This window comes from Phascolarctos cinereus, unplaced genomic scaffold (genome assembly GCF_003287225.1).
Source record: "Phascolarctos cinereus isolate Bilbo 61053 unplaced genomic scaffold, phaCin_HiC Scaffold_4;HRSCAF=312, whole genome shotgun sequence".
Classification (NCBI taxonomy): Eukaryota; Metazoa; Chordata; class Mammalia; order Diprotodontia; family Phascolarctidae; genus Phascolarctos; species Phascolarctos cinereus.
This window is the reverse complement of record NW_027555847.1, coordinates 373,297,264-373,323,617: the sequence shown is the minus strand read 5'-3', so window position 1 is coordinate 373,323,617 and position 26,354 is coordinate 373,297,264. Positions and strand designations below refer to the sequence as shown.

Below are 26,354 nucleotides of genomic sequence, written 5' to 3'. Positions count from 1 at the left end.
CAGATAATTAAACTTAGCTTATCTGCCCCTGATAATTCAACCCAAGACAGAGCAAGAATAAGCAGGGATGACAACATAGCAAAGTTGGCACATCCTTTTCTGTGAAGTTTCAAAATTTAAAAGTCTCCCAGAAATTTAAGGATAAAAAACTCAACCCTGCTCCATCACGGCAGAAAGATTCAAGTTCACCAAAAGGACAGGGTAATATTCCATCTTTATTCAATTCATCCCAAGGCCTATTTGAGTCAAAGGTAATTAAAAGTACCACAAATAAATGGGGGCTGGGGGGAAGGCTGAGGGACAGAAATACCAAGATGATTTAGTGAAAACACTTTGCCTTCCATGGGGAACTCTACTTCAAAAGAAAAATCCATGGTTATTATACTAAGAACATACAAATGAGTACGGAAGTAGTCAGTTTTAATGGATCTACCAAATGGATTGGCATCAATTAAACCATAGAGTGCTGGCAGGCTTTACCTTCCTTTAGACATTTACTGAGTACTCCTAGTGTATAAAATGACCCATGCTAGGTACCTACGGGGAACATAAAGAAGTATAACCAAGATCTTCTCCCCACTTGGTGTGTGCAAAATAACCTTGATATTAGCCTTAGCAAAATACAAATTAGGAAGGCAGAAAGTTTTTAAAAACACATTCCAAACTAAATATTTGCAGATTACATCTGCTCTAGATTATGAAGGCAGCAGCACTGCACCTTCTTTGAATGCACAGATATTATCAAGAGCTATACTGCATTTCAAATTTCAAAAGCCTTTCATTATTATTCATTTGTTCAGAGAGACCTGATCCATAGATGGAAGAGTTATATTTAAAAACACATCAAGAAAGCAGAATGAGCACGCTTCAATTCTGCCCTACTAACCTGCAGGACATTGCCCACGATCACGCTGTCAATAATTTCTGGAGGTACTTTGCTAGAAGATAGGCTAGCCCTGGCAGCCAATTCGGCCAGGTCAGTGGCTGTGAAATCCTTCAGTAAACCTCCAAATGCCCCAAAGGGTGTTCGCTTGGCAGCAACTATGTACACACCTAGAACAACCAGGAGAAAATGATTAAAGAGTTTAGATTAGCCTGTGACTTTTCACCTTCATTTAGGTTATCTTGATCTGTATAGATCAAAAGCTTTCATTGAAAAGTAGAGTTCAAGGGGGCAGAGCCATGATGGCAGAGTGAAAGCAGTGACTTGCTTGAGCTCTCCCCTAAACCCCTCCAAATACTCATAAAAAATGGCTCTAAACAAATTCTGAAGCAGCAGACCCCACAAAAAGACAGAGGAAACAAATTTCCAGCCCAAGACAACCTGGATGATTGATCAGAAAGGTGTATTGTGCCGGGCTGGGAGCACAGTGTGGGCACGCAGGCCGCAGCAAACCTGCAGCAGGCCTCAGAGGACTGAATCTTGGGCAGCTGTGGAGGTTTCCAGACTCCTCAATTCCCCAATGCCAAAGACAACTTAGAAGGTCAGTGGGAAAAGTCTGTTTCTGTCGGTGCTGAGACAGGAAGGTGGGGTCTCAGCTCCATTCCCCAAGAGCGTGGCCCTGGGGGGGGCAGCTGCTTCCCGAGCTTCCAGTCCACAGACTGAGGGGGAATCCAGTGGCTGATCAGAGAGGGACTGCAGGGATCTGTTTGCCAGTGCTGAGGCAGGAATCTCTTGCTTTGCCTGTGTTTGGATCTGTGCCACAGTTCTGGGTGGCGGTGCTGGTGTGAGGAGGAGTGCTGGCATGGTAGTGCCTGTAGTAGCCGTGGACAGGAAACCCTCCTCACAGTTACAGGACAGAAAGGAATACCTGTGCTCACAGGCCAGGAAAGGAGTAAACACCTCACCCCTTATCATACCACCTTGGAAGAACTGAAAATTTACAGGTCCCTACAAGTATCTCTGAAAACAGCGGTACAAACGCCTGAAGCTTGGGATAATACATTCTCCACAATGGAAGCAGACTCTTACCTTAACAAAGAGTTTAAAACTCAACTGGCTGGGATCATGAGCAAGCAGTGCAAAAAGAGTCAGACTATATTATCTTACTTTGGTGAAAAACAAGATCAAAATATACAACCAGAAGAAGACAACAAAGTCAAAGCTCCTACATCCAAAGCCTCCAAGAAAAATATGAATCAGTCCCAGGCCTTGGAAGAGCTCAAAAGGGATTTTGAGAAGCAAGTAAGGGAAGCAGAGGAAAAACTGGAAGAGAAATGAGAGTGATGCAAGAAAATCATGAAAAACAAGTCAACAGCTTGCTAAAGGAGACCCAAAAAAATACTGAAGAAATAAACCTTAAAAAATAGCCTAACCCAAATGGCAAAAGAGGTCCAAAAAGCCAATGAGAAGAAAAATGCCCTAAAAAGAAAAATTGGCCAAATGGAAAAGAAGTCCAAAAGACTACTGAAGAAAATACTTCCTTAAAAATTAGAATAGAGCAATTGGAAGCTAGTGACTTTATGAGAAATCAAGACACTGTAAAACAAATCCAAAAGAATGAAAAATTAGAAAACAATGTGAAATATCTCATTGGAAAAACAACTGACCTGGAAAATAGATCCAGGAGAGAGAATTTAAAAATTATTGGACTATCTGAAAGCCATGATCAAAAAAAGAGCCTAGACATCATCTTTCAAGAAATTATCAAGGAAAACTGCCCTGATATATAGAACCAGAGGGCAAAATAGAAATTGAAAGAATCCACAGATCTCCTCCTGAAAGAGATCCCCAAAGGAAAACTCCTAGGAATATTAGCCAAATTCCAGAGTTCCCAGGTCAAGGAGAAAATATTACAAGCTGCCAGAAGGAAACAATTCAAGTACTGTGGAAACACAATCAGGATAACACAAGATTTAGCAGCTTCTACATTAAAGGATCGCAGGGCATGGAATATAATATTCCAGAGGGCAAAGGAGATAGGATTACAACCAAGAATCACCTACCCAGCAAAACTGAGTATAATCCTTCAGGGGAAAAAATGGTCATTCAGTGAAATAGAGGACTTTCAAGCATTCTGATGAAAAGACCAGAGCTGAATAGAAAATTTGACTTTCAAATACAGGACTCAAGTGGAACATGAAGAGGTAAACAGGAAAAGAAATCATAAGAGACTTATTAAGATTGAACTGGTTTACATTCCTGCATGGAAAGATGATATTTATAACTCATGAGACCTTTGTCAGTATTAGGGTAGTTGGAGGAAAAAAAATTATATGTATGTATAGACAGACAGACAGACAGACAGACAGATAGAAAGGCACAGGGCGAGTTGAAGATGAAGGGGTCGTATCTGGAGAATAAAATTAAGGGATGAGAGAGTATTATACTCGGAGAAGAAGAAAGGGAGAGGTAGAATGGGATAAATTATCTCACAAAAAAAACAGAAAAGTCTCTTACAGTGGAGGGGAAACGGGGAAGGTGAGAGGAATGAGTGAATCTTATTCTCATAGGATTTGGCTTAAGGAGGGAATAACATACACATTCAATTGGGTATGGAAATTTGTCTTACCCTACAAGAAAATAGGGGGAGAAGGGGACAAGAGAGCAGGGGGATGATAGAGAGGAGGGCAGATTGGGAAAGGGGGTAATCAGAAGTAAATACTTCTGAGGAGGAACAGGGTCAAAAGAAAGAATAGAATAAATGGGAGGGCAGAATAGGATTAAGGGAAATAGAGTTAGTTTTTCACAACATGTCTACCATGGAAGTGTTTTGCATAACTGCACATGTACCACCTAAAAAAAAAAAAGAAATAAAAAGGCTTCAATAAAACATTAAAAAAAAAAAAGAAGAGTTCAAGAGCAGCTAGGTGGTACAGTGGATGGAGCACCAGCCCTGAAGTCAGGAGAACCTGAGTTCAAATCCGGCCTCAGACCAAACACTTGACACTAGCTGTGTGACCCTGGGCAAGTCACCGAACTCCAACTGCCTTAAAAAAAAAAAGTAGAGTTCAAGACCAAGAGAACAGAAGTGCCTTTCCACCTAGTTATTTCACCTATATATAGATGGATGCAATCGACAATAACAAATACAGGGGGCTAAAAGGACTGGGTTAAGAATTCTATTTAGACTTTGGTTGAATGGAAAGACAAAAAATTTGAAGTTTGAGTCCTGAATCTGTAGTGGACCAGCTTAGGAACCTTGGGCGACTGCCTTCTCCCCTCAGAGCCTTGGTTTCTTCAGCTATAAAAGGAGGGGGTGGGCCACAATAAGGAGGCCATCATGACTGGGGATTGCTGTTCTTTGTACTGGTGTGCCCAGGGCCTTGCTCAGTGCCTGGCACATAGTAAGTGCTAAATAAATGCTTGTTTACTTTAGCAGAAGGAGCTGGGTAGAATACTGAATCTGATATTTGGGCATCAGATTGATAGGATCTTGGGTACTTCACAATTTCTCTGAGCAGTGTTCTATCTATAAAATAGGGGTAATAATATTTGCAATTCTTACTCATGGGGTTATTTTCAGGAAAGCATTTTTGCCAACCTCAAAAAGGGGTACTGCAAGTCATCTAGTCCAACCTCACCTAATGCAAAAATTCCTTCCACTTAATACACCTATCAATTAATTAATCAGTAAGTTAAGTATCTATTATATACTGATGTGGTGCTAGGCACAGAGAGCAGAACAATCTCTGCCCTCATGATGAGCTTACATTCTAAGAGACGGCCTGCTCCTCTTTGTTTGAATATGTCAGTGACACAGAACTAGCTACTTTGTTAGGAAGCCTATTTCATGGGTGAAAACACTCTAAATCTAGGTTTGTTTTTACACTGATTCAGAATCTACCTACATCTATCTTCCATTAATTGGTTCTAGGTGTGACCTCTGGAGCAACACAGAATCTGCTTCCTAATGAACAATGCTTTAACTAAAAAAACATCCCTCTCATAGCAATTCAACCTTACTGTGTTGAATTACTGTGTTGGGGGTAGATTCAAAAATTTAGATAAGACCTATTCCTCATCCAAAGGCAGCTAGGTAGTGTTCAAATCCAGCCTTAGAAACTTACTAGCTGTGTGCCCCTGAGCAAGTCATTTAACACAGTTTGCCTCAGTTTCCTTATCTGTAAAATGAGCTGGAGAAGGAAACAGCAAACCTCTCCAGCATCTTTGCCAAGGAAACTCCAAATGGGGTCACCAAGTGTCTGGACATTACTGAATAGCAACAAATAACCAGGCTGGGACAAAAGACAAGACTGAATAACAACAATAACTGAATGACAACAATTCAGGGGATCCTCATTAAGGAAAAGAGTAAAGGGCAGCTAGGTAGCACAGTGTTTTTAAGAAGACCTGAACTCAAATCTGACCTCATAAGATATGTGACCCTGAACAACTCAGTTAAATGCTGCCTGCCTCAATCTTCTTATTTATAAAATGGGGATAACAGCACCTACCTCAAAGGGCTGTTGTGGAGATCAAGTGAGATAATATTTGTAAGGCACTTAGAGCATAGTTTCTGCCACATGATACACGCTTAATAAATTGCTTGTTCTCTTCCTCCCTGCCATATCACTAGAAGCCCCCATAATTCTTTTTCCTTCTTATGTGTTGTTGTGGAAAACCAGCAGATTTTCTCTTAAAGGGAGGAAAAATCATATCTCATTAAAAAGACCTGTCCTACTTAGCCGCACAACAGTGCTAGGAGAGCATGAGAGGACTTGCTGTCCTACAGTTCTGAGGGCCAATGACTACCCAAATCACTGTGTCTGATAAAACAAGAAATAATAATAACTTGGATTACAAATTGGGAAAACTATAATCTTTTTTTTGAGTTCTTTTAAAAAGCTATGTGTGTATTTCAAAGAAGCTGGTGGCAAAGCTCAAAAGACCTGGGTTCAAATCCTGCTTCTGACACATGCTGGCTATGTGATGCCAGGCAAGTTACACTTTAACTTCTCTAACATTCTAGGCTACAGAGAAGGTGACAATCCCCGGAGGAGAATTCCCTCTGCCAATGAAATCATAGGTCCATTCCTTATGCCCCAATATTTCATAGGGCAAGGGGAAATGACTGCTTTTCCTTTACTAATTTCTGGGATTTCCCCTACTATAGGCTCTAATTTCTAGAATTCATCAGTCACTCAAAGCCAAAAGCTTTTAGCCATTTGTTTGAGCCAAGGGCTCAATGTTGAAGTTAAAAGAGCTGTGACATTACCATCTTCCTTCACCCGTCAAACCCTTTTTGAGTCTGCAGAGTTCTGAAAATTTATGGAAGGTAAGTATCTACAAACATTGAAATGAGAGGGGGGTGGGGCAAGTAGAACTCCAGACTTGGAGTCAGGATGATCTGAGTTAAAATCCAACCTCAGACACTTGACACTTACTAGCTGTGTGATCCTGGGCAAGACACTTAACCTCGACTGCCTCACCAAAAAAAAAAAAAAAGAAAGAAAGAAAAAGAAATGAGGGCAGGGACAAAAATGGCTTTTCAAATATCAGTCCAATGTACAGAATCTTGGTGAGAAACAGCAAGATGCTGTGTATGTAATCCTGATGGAATGGCTCTGGATGCTAACATTCTTATTATCTTTGAGCTCTGTTCTTTCCTTGCTAATCAGCTGCACAGACAGGAGATTATCTAGGGAAGGAGCCACTATTTCCTTTAAGTCCCACAACAATTAGCTGTCTGTCGAACTTTCTGTATATGTTAAACACCCTGCATACATAAATATATTGCAATATGTTTCCTTAGTGAAGCTATATAGGAACTTCTCAGACAAAACATTCAGAAAGTCCAAATACTTATTATTTTAAAAGTCATATTTTAATCAAAATAACTTTTAAACACTAGATTTGACTGATTCTCTAGTGTTAACTAAGAATTAATCAGAAACACATATAACAACTTAAATCTGCAAAGCACTTTGTATACAATAATTTTTGTATACAATAATTTTATTTTATTAATACTACTAGCATTTTATTAATAAAAGGGTCAATGATACTCTCAAATGCTAAAAATCAATCATGGTGGTGAGCACAGTTTATATGCCTTGGAAGAGAGGGTGTTCCTGAGGGTAGATCAACTCCGACTGGTTAACAATTAGTGAGCAATAATAAATATTACAATGAAGTAGACCTTTTCTAAAGGGGTGGGGGGGCCTCCTGGGGAAGAATATAGCTTTGATTATGTCATTCACTTCTAAATTGTCCAACCCTGGGCAATTAATCAAAAAATTTAGATCCCCCACCCAAGCCTGAGCAGAACACAATAGACCAGGAGTCTCTCCTTAGATTAAAATCCTAGTAAGGCTGGTCTGAGGTCTGAACAAGATTTGAGGGGAATATTGATCCCATATTCTACCAACAATCTTTTCCTTCTGACTCTGAGCTTCAAAATGAGGACCTTAGAAAAAGGGGGAACTCTGTATCTCCCCGAATTATTGGTTATCAATAATAATTTATTTAAATGTATAGAAGGAAGAGTATTGGCAATGGAAACTAGATCTGGACACTAACTACCTGGCCTTGTACTGGGCCTCCTGTTTCCTTAAAAACAAGGGATGGGAGATTGGTCTAAATCACCTCTAAAGTCAATCAATTAATCAACAAATGCTTATTAAGGAGCTTTAATATGCCTGAGTGATGGGGATACAAATACGCTCCTATATCTAAGATATATTCTAAGACTGTAGGGTATGAGCAAATGAAAGTTGAGCAAATGAACGATTCCTGAAGCCTGGGAAAACACTGATAAAAGTCGTTTCAGAATCTCATTTCATATGGAAACGTTTTGCATGACTGCACATACAAAAATCTAATTTTTGCCATCTCAGGAAAAGGAATAGGGAGGAAGGGAAGAAAAGAATTTGAAACTCATTTTTAAAATACCAATGTTAAAACTGTTTTAACATGTAATTGGGAAAAATATTAGAATCTCATTTCATTTAATCTCGGTTTCTATGACCATAATAATGCCAGTGAAGGCATAAGGGGTATAAAAGCAATCACATGTCAGAAGTTTACCTTTGCCTTAATGCTTATAGAAAGCACTAAGAGAGGCTTGCTATCTAGATAGAAGTTCAGACTTAGAGCTTAGAAACATCTTTAGGTCCCCCCTTTTGGCCAGTGTAAAAAGAAAATTGAGCAGTGAGTGCCTTCTGCACTTATATTTTTGAAGAATGCCATCTCATGGGGCAACCAGTTCTACATGGCACAAGACAAAAACATCAAGCCCATTCACAAATGCTGATTTGTATAGATTATTCATTAAATGCAAGGGGCACATTTAAGATTATTTTAGGATGGAAAAAACCTGGATTATTTTCACTTAAAAATGCTGGATAAGCGATGTTGGATATCTGGGAAATAATGTCGATAATTAATTATTAATCCTTTGTTAGATCCATTATTGGGAGAGCTAGGTGGCACAGTATATACAGTGTCAGGTCTCTCTCCTCTTCCTGAGTTCAAATCTGGCCTCAGACACTTACTAGTTGAGTCACTCAACCCTGTTGTCCTCAGTTTCCTCATCTGTAAAATAAGCTGGAGAAGGAAATGGCAAACCACTCCAGTATGTTCACCAAGAAAAGACCAAATGGGATCACGAAATGTCAGACACTACTGCATCTACTGAATACAGCACAGTTCCCTTATTAATGCTGTAGCCCACAAGGCAAACCTTGTCTGTAATCCTGCACTAAACTTAAAACAAATGTGCCTGAGAAAGTTAGACTTTAATCTTAGGGCTTTTCCTAAGCACCTAGTAATCTTCGCTCTTCAACCACCCTCCTCTCCAACAATAATAACGCACGTTTATATAGAGCATTCCAGAACTCTCCTCTGACAGTCCCAGGGAGGCAGGCAGCCCTGATACTATTCCCCTAATTTCACAGATGAAGGTAATGGATTACCAAGTGCATGGCCTCTGTAGGGAGAGGCGTCAGAGCTCATCGCTCAAGGCTCAGGCTGTAGCACACAAGCCGCCCGATCCGGGAAGGGGAGAAACGAACAATCAAGGTCAGCGGAGCGTGGGGGCTGCAGCGACGCCGGCCCCGGGGCCCCTCAAAGCGGCCGAAGCAGAGCGGGCAGAGCGCGCACAGCGGGAGGGCTTCCAAGTGCTCGGAGCCGGCCGGGGCGCAGGGGCTTCCTCGCCTTACCTCGGAGCAGGGACATGGCTGGGCAGGAAGGCTGCTTCTTCCGCGTCCGGAGGACTCGCTTCCTCTGCTCAGTGAATTACAGACGAGGCCCCGCGCAGCGCACTTTGTAGATACTCTGCGAGCTTGGGCCCGGCCCCCCGCGTCCCCCTCTCTCCTCCCACTCTGGCCCCCGAGGCCGAAGCTCCTCCCCAGCCTGCAGGCGCTGCGGCGGGCTGCCAGTCCCTCTCTTTCCTAAGCCTAAGCGCGGGTCAAACTTTTGAATTCCCCCCTCCCCCCCCTACCACTGCTCTTCCCCAGCTCTTCTCAGCTCTTCTCTCCGTCCCCGAGCACCGACAAGCAGAAGGTTCTGCCTTATCGAGGGAGACCCCGGGGAGGCCGCGTTCCTTGCAGCAGGCAGGGAGGGGCCTGGCCTTTCTGCAACTTTTTACCCCGTCTTTGGATCATGCCTCCCTTTTTTCATTGTCTAATAATGGTGCTTTTCTTGTCCATGTATATGTGTATGTATATATGCGGCCAGCTAGGTGATGCAGTACATAGAGCCCTGGGCCTGAAGACAGGAAGACTGTCAAGGAAGACTGAGTTCAAATCCAGCCTCAGACACTCAGTTAGCCGCGTGACCTAGGGCAAGTCACTTAACTCTGTTTGTCTCAGTTTCCTCACCTGGTAAATAAGTTGGAGAAGGAAATGGCAAGACCCTCCAGTATCCAGTATTCAAGAAACCCCAAATGAGTTTTCAGCCCTATCGAACAGGACTGAAAAACAAAACAAAAACAAAACAAAACCCCCCCAACAACGACAAATGCATATACACTTATATATCATATGTATATACATATGCAAGTTTTTAGAATTTTGTGTGCATGTATATTCATATGTGTATATATGTATGTATATGTGTATATATATATATAAATTTTTTTTAAAGAATTCTGATCAAAGCAGTGACCAACCACAACTCCAGAGAGCCTATGATGAACCTGGTACCCTCCTCCAGAGAAGAAAGGTCATAATGATCCCAAGATGTAGGATAAGACAATAGATTTTGGAGAAGGCCAGTGTGGCAATTTGTTTTGCTTGACAATGAGTAGTTATTACAAAGGGTTTTAATTTTCTTTTAATATATATACACATACACATATATCTATCATCTGTCTACTGTCTATCTATCCATCCATCCATCATCTATCATCTATCTATCCATCCATCCATCCATCTATCATCTATCTATCTATCTATCTATCTATCTTTCTATCTATCTATCTATCTATCTATCTATCTATCTATCTATCTATCTATCTATCCATCTATCTATCTATGTCATAGAGAGTCGCCTGGGGCATTAAAAGTTTTATGGACTTAGCAAGTGGCCTGGAGAGCTGAGGGGTTAAAATGAGCATTTTAGCCAGAAGTCTAAAGGCTGGTTCTCCATCCACCACTCCAGCACAAATGCCGCAGTATGGACCTATAATTTCTCAGGTGTAGTGGGTAGCCTTCTGGCGAGGAAACTCCTTCTACTAAGGCAGATGGGCATCTGCTCTGCAACTTACAGCCTTAGACTAGAATGGTCTGGGGCACGAGAAGGTTAAATGATTTGTTCAGCATCCTGGAGTATGTGTCAGAGGTCAGACTTGAATTCCGGTCTTTCTCACTCTGCGGCTGTATATACACTGCACCGTTCTCTTAGGGTATGTATGTACATATAATATACAAATGTGAATATTGCATATGCTGATGATTAAGGGCATGTATATAGTCATTAGCTTATAATAACGTGAAGGAAAGTTAATATGTCAAACCAGACTATGTAATTAAAATAATAGCTAACATTTATATAATGCTTCTTAAGTGACAGGCACTGTGCCAAGCGCTTTACAATTATGATTTCATTTGATCCTTACCACAACCCTGGGAAGGTAGGAGCTATTATTATCCCCATTTTACTGATGAGAAAACTGAGGCAAACAGAGGTTAAAGTGTCTTGCCCAGGGTCACACACAGCTATTAAGGGTCCGAGGCCAGATTTGAATTCGGCAAGGACTCTCCGGGGCCTTGTAAGTAATCCACTTTGCATCTGCTGCTCTTCTTGGTTTCAACTACGCAGAACAAGGCATCCCTCCTGGGTTCAGCTCATCACTTCCAACCTCCTCTCCATGCTGTCAGTTCTAACCCAGAGCTACACCAACTCCCTTAGCCTCCACTCCCCTCTGACTGGAGGGCTGGAGGATGGAGCACCAAACACCTCCCACTGCCCCCCCTGTATCCAGGGCAGAAATTGGATTCTGGCTGCACTTTGCATCTGCTCCTCTTGTTTGCCTCGAGCTCCTCAGGACCAAGTTCCCCTGAGTTGGCACCCCAGGTCTTCCCCCTCTCCCGTTATTTTCCTGCCTCTTTTTCTATGTTGTCCCCCTCAGCCTCATTAGATTGTAAACTCCTTGAGAGCTAGGACTGACTTTTTATTCATTGTATCCCCAGCATTTAGCACAATACCTAGCACATAGTAGGCGCTTAATAAATGTTGATTTATTAGATTATTGGATTATGACCTCAAGCTAAAGGGAGGGAAGGGAGGCTAACGAAGTTGTACGCCTTCAGAGGAACTAGGGGCCGAAGGATCCAACAGGGTAGAGCGAAGATGGGCGGGACAGGGCGAGCTGCCCGGAGGCGCGGTGCGATTGGTGGGCCGGGCGGCCCGGAGGCGCGGTGCGATTGGCGGGGCGGGCGGCCCAGAGGCGCGGTGCGGGCGGCCCGGAGGCGGGGTGCGATTGGCGGAGCAGCCACCTTTCTTCTCGGGAGCGGGAGGCGAGAATGACGATTTCCGGGCTCGCGGGGTTTTTGTCGTCCCGCTCGCTTGGGCGGTCCCAAAGGTGGAGAGGGTTTTGTTAGGGTCTAGGCAGGGGGAGAAGCGCCCAGGCCGCCCCCGAAGCTCCCAAGTGAACCCACCGTATTTTCCTTATATGATCGGGCTCCCGGGCGGGGGAGGGTTCGGCGCTGGGAGCCTGAAATGATTATGGTACAAGGACCGCAGGGGATGGGAGGCTTGGGGCTCGGTCCTGGGCTGAGTGTGGGGGCAGGGCGGGTCCCGGAGGGGGAGGGGCGCCCTCCTGGGCCGTGCCCCCTGGGGGGGAGGGGAGCTGGGGTGGCTCTCGAGCCCTGGTCGATGATGACGTGGCCACTGCGCAATCTGAGTTCGTTGAACCAGGTGATGGAAAGTGTGCTGAGAGCCGACTGAGACCGGGGAAGCGCCGCTGCTGGTGCGCTCGGAGGCTTGGCGTGCCCTGCCCTTCCTGGGGCGGGCCTTGTTGCTTTTGGGAAGGATGTAATGTTAGTTTGGTTGCCTTCCTACTGCTGCTACAGGATCTAGAGCTGGAATCGACCTTAGAAGGCCGTCTAATCCAACCCCTCTTTTTTCAGATGAGGAAACTGAGGCCCAGAGAGATTAAGTGACTTGCCCAAGGTCACAGAGATAGTGACAGAGACAGGGTTTGAACCCAGGGCCCTCTGACTCCAAGTCCTGTCCTCTTTCATGTGTGAGATGGAACTTCTGAGAGGGTGGTTACTTCCACAAGCTTTGGAGGTGTTAGCAGTTTTTTACTATTATAACCATCTCTTTGCTTATTCACTGAACAAATGTGGATAGATCAGAGACACACTTAGGGTGAGCATTTACTAAGTCTGTCGAATGTGCCAGGAACTTTAAGCTCTAGGGATACAAATAATAAGGAATTGATAGAATTGGTAGTCTTTGTCCACTGGGAGAAGACAATACATAAGGGGTTGCTGGGAAGTAGTGGAGAGATAAAGTCTGGAGAGATAGTCAATGGGAGGGGGCAGCTAAGTGGCCCAGTGGAGAGAGCACCCGACCTGCAGTCAGGAAGCCCTGAGTTTAAATCCAGTCTCGGATACTACCTGGCTCACTGTGGAAGTGAAATGTGGCTAGTAATAGCACGTACTTCTCAGGGTTGTGAGGATCAAATGAGATAATTGTAAAGTGTTTAGCATAGTACTTGGCACATAATAAGCACTATATAGATGTTAGCTATTATATTGACCTGAAGGTCAAGACACCATGGACTAGTTGCAGGATATCATAGATACGGATCTAGAAGAGACCTTGGAGGTATCCAAACCAACCTCTTCAGATAAGGACACAGACTCTGAAAGGTTATGACTTACCAATAATTATACAATAAGCAGCAGAGGTGGGAATATTAGCTAATATATAGCACATAAGGTATACAGATTGATTTAGCTCATTTTGATCCACTCAACCATGTAAAGCAGGTGCTTTAAGGAACTGAACCTTGGTCCTGATGCAGAGAGAAAATTACCGAGGAAGAAATTTAGGGTGGTGTTCATGGAATAAAGGAATCATCTTAATGGTGGTAGTGGGGGGTTGTGTCAGAAAATGAAAATTGCATTGGTTTCTAAACCTACTATTAAGGTATAGCGAAAAAACTGGAAATATGTGACTTGGCCTTACTTCAAACTTCATTGGGCTTTGTTTTTTCTCTGTTTTTTTTCCCCACATTCCAAATAGGAGGTTTTTGTATTGTCTTTTAATGCACTTATCAGATATCTGAATGAAACATAAATATTAATTGTATATAGCAGATATTTGGATCACAAATATTAACAGTACCACCACACATATTTAACATGTTCACTTTACTATGCAGGCCCTGAAAAGTAACTGTGTAAATATTTTCTTAAATGAAACAACTATTTCACTTCTTCAAAAGATTTTGTTAAACTAGTTGGCCAAATAAAAATATCGTGCCACTTTACAGCAAACAAAGAAGAGGCTGATCTCCTTCTTAAAGGAAGCCAGGATTTTAAGGGTGGAGATATTTTACATCACCTGTGTATTGTTATAATCCAGCTACCACATAGTAAAGCACTATTAGAGCCAACAAGTTGATACTGTAACAAAGACATATCTTTTCATCTGTGATGTGTGTCTCTCCATTGGGCTGTTTCTTGTTAAAATTCCAGTTTTCCTATTAATTTCTCTGACTCTTGGTTCTTACAAATTCTAGAGGTCTGAGGTTGGCAGGAGTTTTCATGGTGCAGGACTTGAACCTTTAAAGTTCATAGATTACATGTTAGCTCTGTAAGGGATCTTTTAGATTATCTAGCCCAGTTTCCTCCAGTTGCATATGAGGAAACTAAATTCCTGAAAGGTAAAGTGATATACCCAAACATGATAGTGTGAACACTAATTTCAAGATTACAGACCTGGATTCAGATCCTGTCCACTACTTCCTACTTGTGTGACCTCTGGCAAGTCACTTAACTGCTCTAGACCTTAATTTCTTCATCTGTACAATGAGGGATTGGACTAGATTCAGTTGTAAATCTGTAATCCCAAAAGTTCTAAATTCCAGGAACTTAATGTAAGTTGGGACAAGTCTCAGCATTCTTTCTGTTTTTACCATCCCTCTCATATAACTAGTCCAGAATGGGAAATATGTAGGAAATATGTCATTTGGAACCTCTGGAAATCAACATTCTATCCGTACCAATGAGAAAACAGCTTCACCTAAGTACTATGAAACTTAAATTTTTGTTCTGTTGCCTTTCTTTTTACATCTATATTGCAGTTTACTCACCCTTCTTTCTAGTTTTGTCATCTTTTTCATGAATGAACATATCATATCCTTTGTATAATCCATTTCTATGAATATTTCATCTTCCAGTCAAGTGACAAAGTTTACTATGTTCCCTAAGGAACTTGCAACTTAATGGGGGTATTACTAAACTTTATATAGAAAAGGGACAGTGAAAAGAATACCAAGTATGCTAATTAGTTAATGGGGAGGGTAAAGTGGGATTAGGGAATGGTCAGTGTATGCAAGTACTCTGGGTGCTGGGTTGTTGGAATACTTGGGAAAACTCAGGGAATCAACAGAGATAACTTTGTTGAAGGGACAAGATAGAAGGGTTGCCAGGGCATGGTTCTTGGGCAGGCACCAGAGATAGTCCTTAGGCCAGCACCCCTGTGTGTGTACTGGTATCAGAGGAGTTACCAGGTCAGGTCTGCAACAGGGTGGGGGGAGGCTGGGTTACTTCAAAAGACGTGGCCTTTGTCTTTTGAGGTCCAGGTCCTATCACCCCATCAGCTCTACCTTGACAGACTGTCTGATCAATATAATTGCCTCACAGTAGACTGTATCTTTAATGCGGGATGGTGGGCTAACAATGACTTCCTAATCCTTCCAGACTATTTTGTCTTCAGATCAAGTAGACTTGATATCAATACTGACCAAGAAGATAACTCTGGAAAGCATTTTTTAAACTTTAATAAAATCTTAAATAATTTTAAAAATATGAGCTACTATAGGCAAAGTGCTGGAGAAAGAAAGGTAATGTCACTAACCCTGCCAAGGAGCATATGAACGTAGGGAGCGTGAACTGAGTTCACAGGAGAGATCAAGATCAGACTAGTAGTGTCAAATTCAAGTGGAAATGGGTCCACCAAACCATACCTAAGGATCCTTGTGGGCCATATATTAATTTAGAAGATCATATATTAACCTGTATTTTTATTTTGTCAAAATTTTTCCCAGTTACGTTTTATCTGGTTTGAGACTCCACACACACAGGAGTGTTGCAGGCTGCAATGCTGCATAGGCAGCATATTTGACACTTCTGAGGTGGAGTACTATGAGAAATTTGAACAGGAGGAGGTCACTTGTGGGGTCAAGGCAGGCTTCATGGGTGATAGGACTAGTGCTTCCCTGATGCAGGTTTCTCCACTAAATCTGATTGGCTCCAGCTGCCCAGTCAAAAGGCAGAGTCCAGTCATGTTTAGTCTGGGCCTCTCAGCCTTGGGTACTGTGATGTATAAAAAATTTGAGACACATAGCTTCTGGATAATTAATCATTTTATTAATTATTGCTAGCAGATAATAACAAAAGGCTTGGTCATGTGTGTGTGTGTGTGTGTATGTAAGATAGATCCTCTAGCAAGATGGATAGAACACAGCATGCTTCTATTGCTAAAGGGAAATGGTACATTAGAAATCATGCTTGCCTGGATTGCCCTGGCATTAATGCTTTTTACAAACAGGTGATAACTGTGCCAAAAAATGCTGCCCCAGTGGGGCTTTCACCTGGCTTATTTTGCCTGGCTAATAGTTGATTCCATCCGCTACAAGACAGGAATGCACAACTGGACTGCAGCAGCCACTAATTTGGATGAATTGTTGATTGGGCCAGAAGACTCTGTAACAGGCGACCTGACCCTGCTCATCATCACTACCTCACATTAGGAGAGTCATCATTTGTCCTAAGGCTTTGATGTTTTTGGTGCTACTCTTGTTCATCACCACTTTGCCTTAGGAGGTACATTGTGGACTGCAAAGATATGACATCACCCAGCACATGGACCAGATCATGAGACTTTTAGACTTAGTTTTTCTGAAGGGGGAAGGAAGGACCTTTAAGACTTCAGGCTTTTCCATTTCTCTACATTTTTGTTTGTTTTTGTTTTTCCCTTTTTCTCTTTTCCCTTTAGTACTTCCCACAAAATGAGGACTGTCCAATAAAAGTACTATATGTATTTAAATTGTGGAAGATCCTCTAGAAGAGCCTTAGGAACTTGCCACCAAAAGGTGGTATATGATAGGACCAGTATTTTCCTGACACAACTTCAACTCCAATTTCAGTGACAGTCCCTATTCCCTGACAGCCCCATCTTCCCTGATGCAAGTTCCTCCCAACATGAAACCTGATTAGTCCCAGCGTCCCTGATGCAACTTCCTGGTCAAAAGGCACATGAAATGCCAGCCATGTATAGTCTGTATTCTCTCACTTGCTAGATGCTTGAGACCCTGCTAGTTGCCATACTAGAAAAGTTAAGTATCATCATATATGTGGACATTTTTTGCTGAGTCAGGGGAAAGTCTCTCTCTCTCTCTCTCTCTCTCTCTCTCTCTCTCTCTCTCTCTCTCTCTCTCTCTCTCTCTCTCTCTCTCTCTCTCTCTCTCTCTCTCTCCCTCCCTCCCTCCCTCCCTCTCTCTCTCTCTCCTGCCCACCTTGTTCAATGTTCAGTGATTTTCAAATTCCTCATTTCTCCCAATGGCAAACCTAATTTGATCAAGTGCTGGCTTCAGGGCCTCACCCACAAGAGATGGGATCTGAATTGAAGCTTAATAGAGAGATGAGAGTTGAGTAAAGGTAGGGGCAGACTTCTAAGAGTACAAGAGCAGAGACAAGATAGGACAAGAAAAAGGTACAAAGAATTGTCTGATCTGGCTGAAATATATGTGTGAAGGGGTATCATCTGAGATGAGAGTGGATCAGTGGGTTGTTGCCAGATTGTGAAGTACCTTAAATGCCAATCAAAAGAGCCTTGACTATTTGGTAGGCTAACTGATCCCCCCATCAAACTGTGAGATTCTTGACAGCATGGACAATTTTTACTTTTCTTTGTATCTTGAACCTTAGTAGAGTAAGCATAGTACATAGCACACACAGTAGCATTAAAAATGCTTCTTCACAAGGCAATGGGAAGCTATGGATGACAGCCAGTGGGAAAAGTGTGGAGATAAGTGATGAAGTGTCATGTGTAAGAAATGGCAAGTAGATGGGCTATTTAATAAAGTTGGAAAGGCATAATGGGACCAAGGATGTAAAGGGCTTTAAATGACAGAGGAGTTCATATTTTGTCTTAGATATAGTAAAGTTTACAACCTCATCATACTGAACTTCACATTTTCCCTCATCCCATATATCCAATCAGTTGCTAAATCTTACTTCTACCTATATCCAAAATTCTCATATCTGTCCTTTTCTTTTCCCCTCTCACAGACATCACCCTAGTTCAGACCCACCTGGAAATTAGGCTCCTAATTGGTCTCCCTATCCCAAGTCTCTCCTCACTCCACCTAGCAGTCAAAATGATTTTCTTAAACCACACAGCTGGCCATAACACTCCTCTTTTCAATAAACCTTAACGGTTTCCTTTTACCTCTTAGGACAAAAATTAAACACTCAGGACTTTAAACCTTAAAGCCTTATGTAAATGTCAATTATCAATTATTATAATAGTAAGAACATATATATACATATAATTATTATCAATTATTATTACAGTAAGGATACTGAAAAGATTAAAAGAATAGGAGAGGGCAATAGAGAAGATTAGAGGAAGGATGGGATAAGAAATGAGCCTCCACATGTAAAGAGTTCCCAGCTCTCATTTATGCAAAGAGTATTTGTGTGTAATGGTAGTGAGCTCATGTAATGTAATACTAATATATGTCATCAGTAATTTCTCTTACAAGTCTAGGACAGTGGTCTCCAAAATGGAAACCAGGGCCTTCTGGAGGACCATGGTCTCACTATAATGGGGTTATGGACTGATCCTAAGGTATATGATCAGTTAATCAGAGAGTTAGAAGATAGATTGAATCCCACTCTCCCACTATAGCCAATCATGGATCTTGTCTCCAACATAACCATACCTATCCTTATTCACCAACACTCCTCCACCTTGCCTTTCCCCTCCTTCTAAGACCAGAAAAGTTAAAACCTAACCACTTCCATGGCACCCATAGCAATTTCACAGGTTCCATTAGGAAAATTACTACACCTCCATCAAACCTACTTCCTATCCTGGCTCTGATAGGCATCCTTCATATGATGGATTCTACATTTCAGAGTAGGGACCAGAGAGTAAAATCCACTTCCCCTATTCATTTTGGATGGGACAATGTTCTGTAAGGATGAGCAGGATTTATGAGTTGTTATATATATATATCACTGCTAAATGCATTATTCCTGCCTCCCCCTGGCCTCCAAGCCACACTTCTTCTGAACATCTCAGTTTCCTCAATTGTAACAGGATAATAATAGCACCTACCTAGCTGGGTTGATGTGCCAAATGAGATGTTGGTAAAAAGCGCTTAGCACATGCCTGGCACATAGTAGGCTCTATATAAATGCTTATTACCTTTCTTTCCTCTCCCTCCCATCTAGAATTGTTCTTGAAGGTGGGACCTATTTGTTTTATGTCTTTGAAACCTTAGTCCCTAGTCCATAAGCACTTAAATCTTTGTTGTTGCCTTTTGTTGTTTAATTGAATGACAATTCAGTTAAAGATAATGAAATCCCCAAGCTCCATTTGTGTGACAATAAAGATCTGGATAAGTGAGAGGTACCCAAAAGGAGTCCCCAGGTTCTTCTGAAACAAGGTTCTTCTGACACTCTCTGAAACAAGGGTGACATACAAACCCATTATTGGTCCCCCACTACCCCTCAACCCACCTTAAGAACAACATCCTTAAAATAATCCTAGTACTGGAGTCACTGCTCAAAGGGTTTCTATAAAGATCAAATTAATTCACAGATCTACCACTCACATCTGCGTGGGGTAGGGGAGATGAGTTTGAGCATACAGACCTCAGTCTTCTACCCACCAAGTCCCCAGAAAATATGCTATGCTGTTTTTTTTTCTTTTCAGCCAGAATTTGGCTGCAAAGAGTTCTAGATTTCATTTAGATTTGCAGACCCACATTTATTCAAAAGTATTTATTTCCACAAATTTTTATCCACAGCTGAATATTACAGTGACTATTATAAGCATTTTCCTATAAACAAAGGTATAGTTTACAGATTTGTTCAAAATGGAAAAATATTCTTTATCAGTCTTATTTCATCTATGATATCTGATTCACCCCCCTGAATATCATTGAAACTCCTTCAGAGAGAGACTGCTCTTTCTAAAATATCATTTGGAGGCAAAAATGTGACATCCAGCTCTGGCCAGGTTTGATGTGCACCTTAAGAAAATGTTTAATTTTATTTCAGATTTATCCCATTTAAAAGTATTAAAGTTTATATACTGTAGGAAAAAAGTTTTTCATCCAATGACCTTTAAAATAAACAAAAACAACATCATCTTATCATTCTTAGTATTGTAAAAAAAACTCTGTTTCTTTCTCCTCCCCAACCCAATTATGGTATCAGGGTGGCAAAGAAGTGAACCATGAGTATTTGGCTGCACATGCAACGATGTCTGGCTTAGTTCAATAACACCTGGTGTGGAGAAAGGTTTCTATGAACCAGGACTAGAGGATCCTACCCTGTGTTTCACATGTTAGTAGCTGTTTAGTGGTGAAGGCATTATGTAGTCATTCAATTATGATACCCTTGTTGAAGGATATCAGGGAAATTAGGGAAATTTTGTTGTAGTGTTTAATATTAAATGAAAAAGCAACAACAGATCCCCTTCCCATTTTTTTTATACAAAGGGGTAATTCAGACAACTGAGATGTGCTGATTGACTTGGTTGTGGCAGTTGATTGTTTTTTCCTATCTTTTTCTAAACTTCTAAGTGCTTTACAAATAACTTAAAAACTCAGCATTAGAAACTCCAAAGGAGCCACTATTATTGACATGCCCCAAGGAAAGGGGGAAGAAAACCCTATGTACATTTGTGTACTGCAACCTCCTAGCTGTTTTAAACAACTATAGCAGCCCAGATAGAATGCATATGCCAGGAAAAAGATGTCTTAACAGTGTCAGCAAGGATTAGTTAAGGATGTGCTATGTACACACAACTAATTTAATATAATGGGATATTCTCACATAATTCCTAAAAAGCCCATCAACCTAAAAATGATGTTATCTGCAAATATTTTTTTTTCTTCTGTGATTTTAAAACATTTCAGAATGACTCACTGGATAAATCCTAAATCCACCACAATGTTATGTAGAACATTAAAATTCTTCCCACAATAATGCTTATTACAGGAAAATAACAACTGAGAAATCAGTTACCTTAATAATAGTTGAAGGCACAGAGTGGGAAAGGTGCTCATCTGAGATATTAACAAATACAGATCTCAACCTTGTCATTATCATATTGCACTATATTCTTAAGTCAAAATGCCATTCTGATTTCCATGGAATTGGGGATGTTTGGGTGAATAAAGCTGCATTAAATGTGCTTTTTAAATGCAGGGAGTAAAAATAGTTAACAAAAAATTTTTACATTAAAGATACAAAAGAATCTCTTTCCAAGCATAGGCTAAGTGGTAAGTTAAATATTACAGATCTAAACATTAAATAGCCAATTTCTATACTAATGTTCTATAAAAATCTTATGGTTTTTTTTTAATATAATACACATAAATTAAATTCTTTACAGCTCCAGCAAAACACCATTATCCCTTAGGGAAAAAAATAAGAATGAAATCTGTAATTAATTAGAATATCTATGCAGGAAAAAAAAACCCTTTAGTACATTATTTCCATTTTATTCTAATGGCTAAGCATTAAATATTGTAAATCCTTGGTTGCTGCTGTGATTTAACTAAGGACCCTTGAAAGATGGACACCTAAACTTTCTGAGGAAGATAATGAGTTAAGTTAATTAAGTTAAAGCTGATAAGTTAGTTAAGGATAGGTGGCAGTAGTTGCCTTCATAGACACCTTTTTCTTTAGAAAGCTAACATTTTTCTCTGTCTGGTGAGTGGACAGAAAAAGGTTTAAGGGAAGCATGGAAAACTTATGAGATGTCACTTGTACCTTTTAGCTAGCAAAGCCCAAAGGCACAATCAGATAAAGTGGGACCCTGGCTCAGAGGGTTTTGTGTTGGGTCTCCAAGTCCTGCCAAATATGGAAACATAATCCATGCATAAGAGCATACACTTAGGATAGCGACAGTGAAAACTCATGTTTGCCATTAGGGCTTGACCAAGTAAATGTGTTGAGTTTTTAGGGAAGTGTCCTATACTGCAAAAGGTTGGACTAGGTGAAATCTAAGATATCTTCCAACTCTTAAGAGTCTCTGACAAGCTGCTTTCTCTTCTCTTGAAAGGTAATGGTAGCCTTTACACATAGGAATAATTTTGAACTAAAGTGCCACAAAATCATTACAAGATACTTTTACAGTTATTAAGGAGGTAGCCACAGAAGTGACACTTTCATACTAACACTGAAAATGAAACTGGTTGGTGATGCTATGGATATTATCAGTGATATGTATCTATGAATGAATGAATCAGAAACAGTTTTAATTCAGCAGATACCCAAAAACAAGTTAGAGTGTTTGTTGTGGAAATAGAGGTGGTCATGTTAATGAAGAATTAGGTTTGATATGATTGTCATCATAACAAGGGTAGAGTGTTCTGCTGTTCCGAGACCACATGGATGAGGGTGATGATAGAGGTGGGGGCCTGGAAGAAGGAAGGAAGTAATTGCTTGGGAGAGGTGGTAAGCAAAGAGGTATGCATCTGTTTTCAGGGCCTTTTGTTGTGGGCTCCTGGGGGAAAGTGGAGTTAAGAATAATTGGATCATGTAACTAGTAACTTGTGGAATAATTAACTTCCCAGTTAAGAATCAGGAAGAGGGATCACTTCTCTCTGGTTAGCAAACTATGATTTCCTGCACTGGCAACATCCTTCTTCATACTGTCACCATCTATTAACAGACTTTTGCATTTTTTTTAAGAAGGAAAGTATATGATGAAGACAGTAAACAAGAGTACACAGTATAAGAGGTCATGTAGAATTTTCAAAATAGATGCTTTCTTCTGAAAAAATGTCCATATATAGTGTTAGAAAAAACTTACTTGTAAAGTGACAAAATTTGGGTAAGCGTTATTAAGTGCTGGAAATTCCATCCCCTTATTTTCTAGCAGGGAGATTTCATATGCCTTTAAAACAGTAACTTTGAAAAAATGTTTGACACAAACAGAAATGGATGAACAGTGTCAGATATTTTACTGGAATTTTAGTGGATTTAAAAAATGTAGCAACCAAGTTAAAACCCAAATCTATATTCATTGTTTTCGTATATTTTCAACCACTCATAAATCGCCTTTTGAGAAGGAATTTAACTGCCTAGGGGATGCTGAAATGACAATGGAGTACTATTTGTGAGCTCTCCTGTCATATTAGAGAATAGATAAATGATATTTTGGGATTACTAGTCTTCCCACTGACATTTTCTTTCATAAATGACAACAGAACTTGGGGGAATTGTGTACATAAAAATAGTGCCTGGTCTGGATGCATTCGCTGTGAGCAAGTTTTGAACATGAGAACATCTCCTCTTATAGTTACTTAATTTGGTAGTTGTCATCTAAGGGCATTGACATGTAGCAGCTTCCTAAATTCTGAGACCAAGAAGAAGTCTTTGGGCATAAAGGGGATTGTACCAATGTGGCATTTTTGCTCCAAAAAAGCAAAGTTCAAAATACTACTAAGGTCTGGGGAAAGGATGAAGAGGCCAACATTACTGGCCTCTGTAGTGGGAAAAATGGGTAAACTCATCCTGGTCACCAGGTAATCCACCACAAACCCACAACATAATTTCCCCTGCTTCCTACAACAGTGGAAAGGGGAGTGTGTGTCAGCGTCAAAATGATCATTACCATCATTTGTTAGAAGCTCCCTGAAGGCAGTTTAAACTTCCAGTTTTTAAGCATTAAATAGCCACAGAATGAAGATAAAAAAATTGGCCAATGCCTGCTTGACGAGATTGGTACATTGATTATGGCACTGGGAAAGTCACTGTATTAATTGCTATGGACTGCACTTGTTTAGTCTGAAACCAAACTATTTTAAAAAACCTGTATTTCAAGTATTCTTATTTTGAACTATAGAATACAAAAGAAAAATAATCACACTGAAGATATGTGCCTGATTCTGGACAGTTCAGCACTCTGCACAGGTTCTTGGGCTCTGGCTTGGTCTACTTTTACCACACAGAGGATGTCCTTCAATTTATGTCATTGTTTTCTTTTTGCTTGAACTCACTGGGACTGGAGCCAAGACATCACATGGGTCTTCACACTTCATTGAGGAACTCCAGGTTGAGAGCCGCAGGGATGTGAATTGAGTCCATGGTCAGGGAGGATGGGTTAAATGGGAACAAGACGGGGAACATGTGCTTGAAGTCTAAGAGCAGCTGCTGAGGGTCATTTCGATCTTGTAGTTGTGCCTGAGGAGAAGGAAACCATTAAGAATTCTGACATTGCCTTTATTTCAAATGATGTACTGTACCTTTAAAATAATTAGGTCCATGTATAATGTTTAACATGTCCTAGGAAAAGTCTGGAAAGTAAACTGGAGATCAAGTGGTCAGGGACCACATTTATCTTAAAATCAAAGGAGATATAGATGGAAAGAACCTTAAGAATCATCTATTCCAACCCCCTTATCCTATGGAAGATGAAACCGAGGCCTAGAGAAAGGGGAAATGACATTCCCAATGTCCTAATGTCTTAACGCACGTAAAAATAAAAAGTTCTTGGTTTCTATATAGGATTAAATTATGGCATATTCTGAGAAACATAAAGAAGTGATTCTTGACTGGAAATGATAAACTCTTTCCTTGCAGATATTTTAAAACAGGAGAAAAGTACCAATCTAGCATGATTTGAGGATTCTTTTTTTTTCTTCTGATGAGGCAATTGGGATTAAGTGATTTGCCTAGAGTCAGGCAGCTAGTGAGTGTTATGTGTCTGAGGTGAGATTTGAACTCAGGTCCTCCTGATTCCAGGGCTGGTGCTCTATCCACTGTGCCACCTAGCTGCCCCATTATCTGTCATTCTTAAGCCATTATTTAATAAAATAAATATTTCTGTATGTGTATCTCTACAAATATATCTGTTTATGTATGTGAAATTAAAATTTTCCCCCCATTTTCTTATTTTTCCCCTTCTACTCTGATATTGTTAGATGTGGTTATATAACTTCCTTACATCCCAATAATAAATGAAGAGGTTTATGTTGATTGTATACTTCTAAAATCTGAGAGAAATAGACTGTTCAGGTGAATATTGCCCATCCACATTATGCTAATTTATGCATGGAAGATATGGCTCATTTCTCTACCCAAGCAAATGGATGGAAAGGCAGAAGTCCTTTCAGAGGTCACAAGGCCCACATCACATGTCATCTAGCATCTTCTGCCTTTAAGCCAGTGTTTCCTAGCACAGATAAGTAAGGTTAAGTTATACTTTCAACACCAGTTACTAGTTCTGGAAATGACCTTTTTATAAAGCTGATTAACATTCTCAAACTCACCTGAATTGTTCGTATGAAGGCTACTGTCACTCGTTCCTCAAATTCATTCAGGGGAGTGTAAAGATTGAGGATTTTGACAATCTGTTGCAATCAAAAGAAATGTTGGTCACAAAGAAGGTAATCCTATCAGAACCTGCAGAAAACCTCAAAGAATGGACTTCAATACCCAATACAAATCAAGTCCCGAATCCAGACCCAAATTAGGAATGGACAATAGAGTCTGGGCTGACCCTGATACCTATCAATAAAATTCTCACACAAAATGCAACCCTCAACCATCCCCTCCCCCAATGCCGTTATTTTTATGCAAATGGATGTTTTTGGAGGTAAATGTCAATTTTTTTTTTTTTGCAAAATAGCCAGAATTTATTTTCAAAAGCAGCTTTTAAGTAAAGCTATTTGGAGTCTTCTCTCAATCTCACTTTTAAAAATTAGAAAAATTCTATACTTCCTGATCTAGAATGTAGTTGCATTATAGTCTTGAGTCACATACTTTGTAATAGCTCTATCTCCTCCAACCTGGGAGCTTTGCAATTACTGAGTTTTAAAGGCAAGTATTGCAGTCTTTTGAAAACAGAGCTCCTAGCATTCCAACTTGCCTCCAGACTAAGGCATGCCAGATGACAGCTCTGCCAGCCCAGAAGCAGCCTATGACCATCTCATACCTGCTGCGTACTGAGGGAAGTGCATAAGGTGCAAATGGCCTCGGCATCCTCAGGAGTTTTCTTTTTTAACTGCAGGAGCTGTGCCGCATGGATCAAAGGCTCCATCGTCTCTGCTGCTCCGCTCTGGTGGAGATTCTTCCCTCGAAGCCACTCCTCAAGCTGGCTTATATTATACCTAGATGCATAAGTCAAAAATAGATAATGAAGGTGGTACAGTATATAGAGGACTGGGCTTGGAGTCAGGAAGACTTGAGTTCAAATCCATCTCTAAATACTTACTAGCTATGTGACCCTGGGCAAGGCAACTTAACCTTTTTTTTTCTTGGTTTTCTCAACTGTAAAATGGGGATAATAATAGCATGTACCTCCCAGGGTTGTTGTGAGGTTTAAATTACATGATATTTGTAAAGCACTTAGCATAGGACCTGGCAAATAGTAGGTGCTAAATAAATGTTTGTTTCCTTCCTTCCTTCCCTCCTTCTTTCCCTCCCTCCCTCTCTCCCTCTCAACGTTGTCCTTCCCATTGTCAGAGGAACTTCATTATTTG

General features: G+C 40.7%; 2 protein-coding genes and 1 non-coding gene across 4 annotated transcripts in view; 1 reads left to right on the top strand and 2 right to left on the bottom strand.

Annotated features, from left to right (window-relative positions):
* The window catches only part of ACAA2 (acetyl-CoA acyltransferase 2), a 36,325-nt gene extending 27,107 nt beyond the window's left edge, over nt 1–9,218 (bottom strand). The window contains exons 1-2 of one of the 2 annotated variants that reach the window (XM_020972324.2): nt 9,103–9,218; nt 887–1,053 (exon numbers count right to left, since the gene is read on the bottom strand). In XM_020972324.2, coding sequence (XP_020827983.1) covers nt 887–1,053; nt 9,103–9,118 — 183 coding nt within the window. In that variant the 5' untranslated portion in view covers nt 9,119–9,218. The other variant, XM_020972323.2, reaches the window with a different exon arrangement.
* A 3,035-nt stretch (nt 9,219–12,253) lies between these two features.
* LOC144457315 (small Cajal body-specific RNA 18) lies at nt 12,254–12,336 on the top strand. The gene has a single exon (XR_013486627.1).
* Nucleotides 12,337–22,813: 10,477 nt separating this feature from the next.
* MYO5B (myosin VB) overlaps nt 22,814–26,354 on the bottom strand; it is a 536,371-nt gene continuing 532,830 nt past the window's right edge. The window contains exons 37-39 of the mRNA XM_020972319.2: nt 25,808–25,982; nt 25,143–25,223; nt 22,814–24,054 (exon numbers count right to left, since the gene is read on the bottom strand). Coding sequence (XP_020827978.1) covers nt 23,902–24,054; nt 25,143–25,223; nt 25,808–25,982 — 409 coding nt within the window. The 3' untranslated portion in view covers nt 22,814–23,901. The remainder of the gene's footprint in view (nt 24,055–25,142; nt 25,224–25,807; nt 25,983–26,354) is intronic.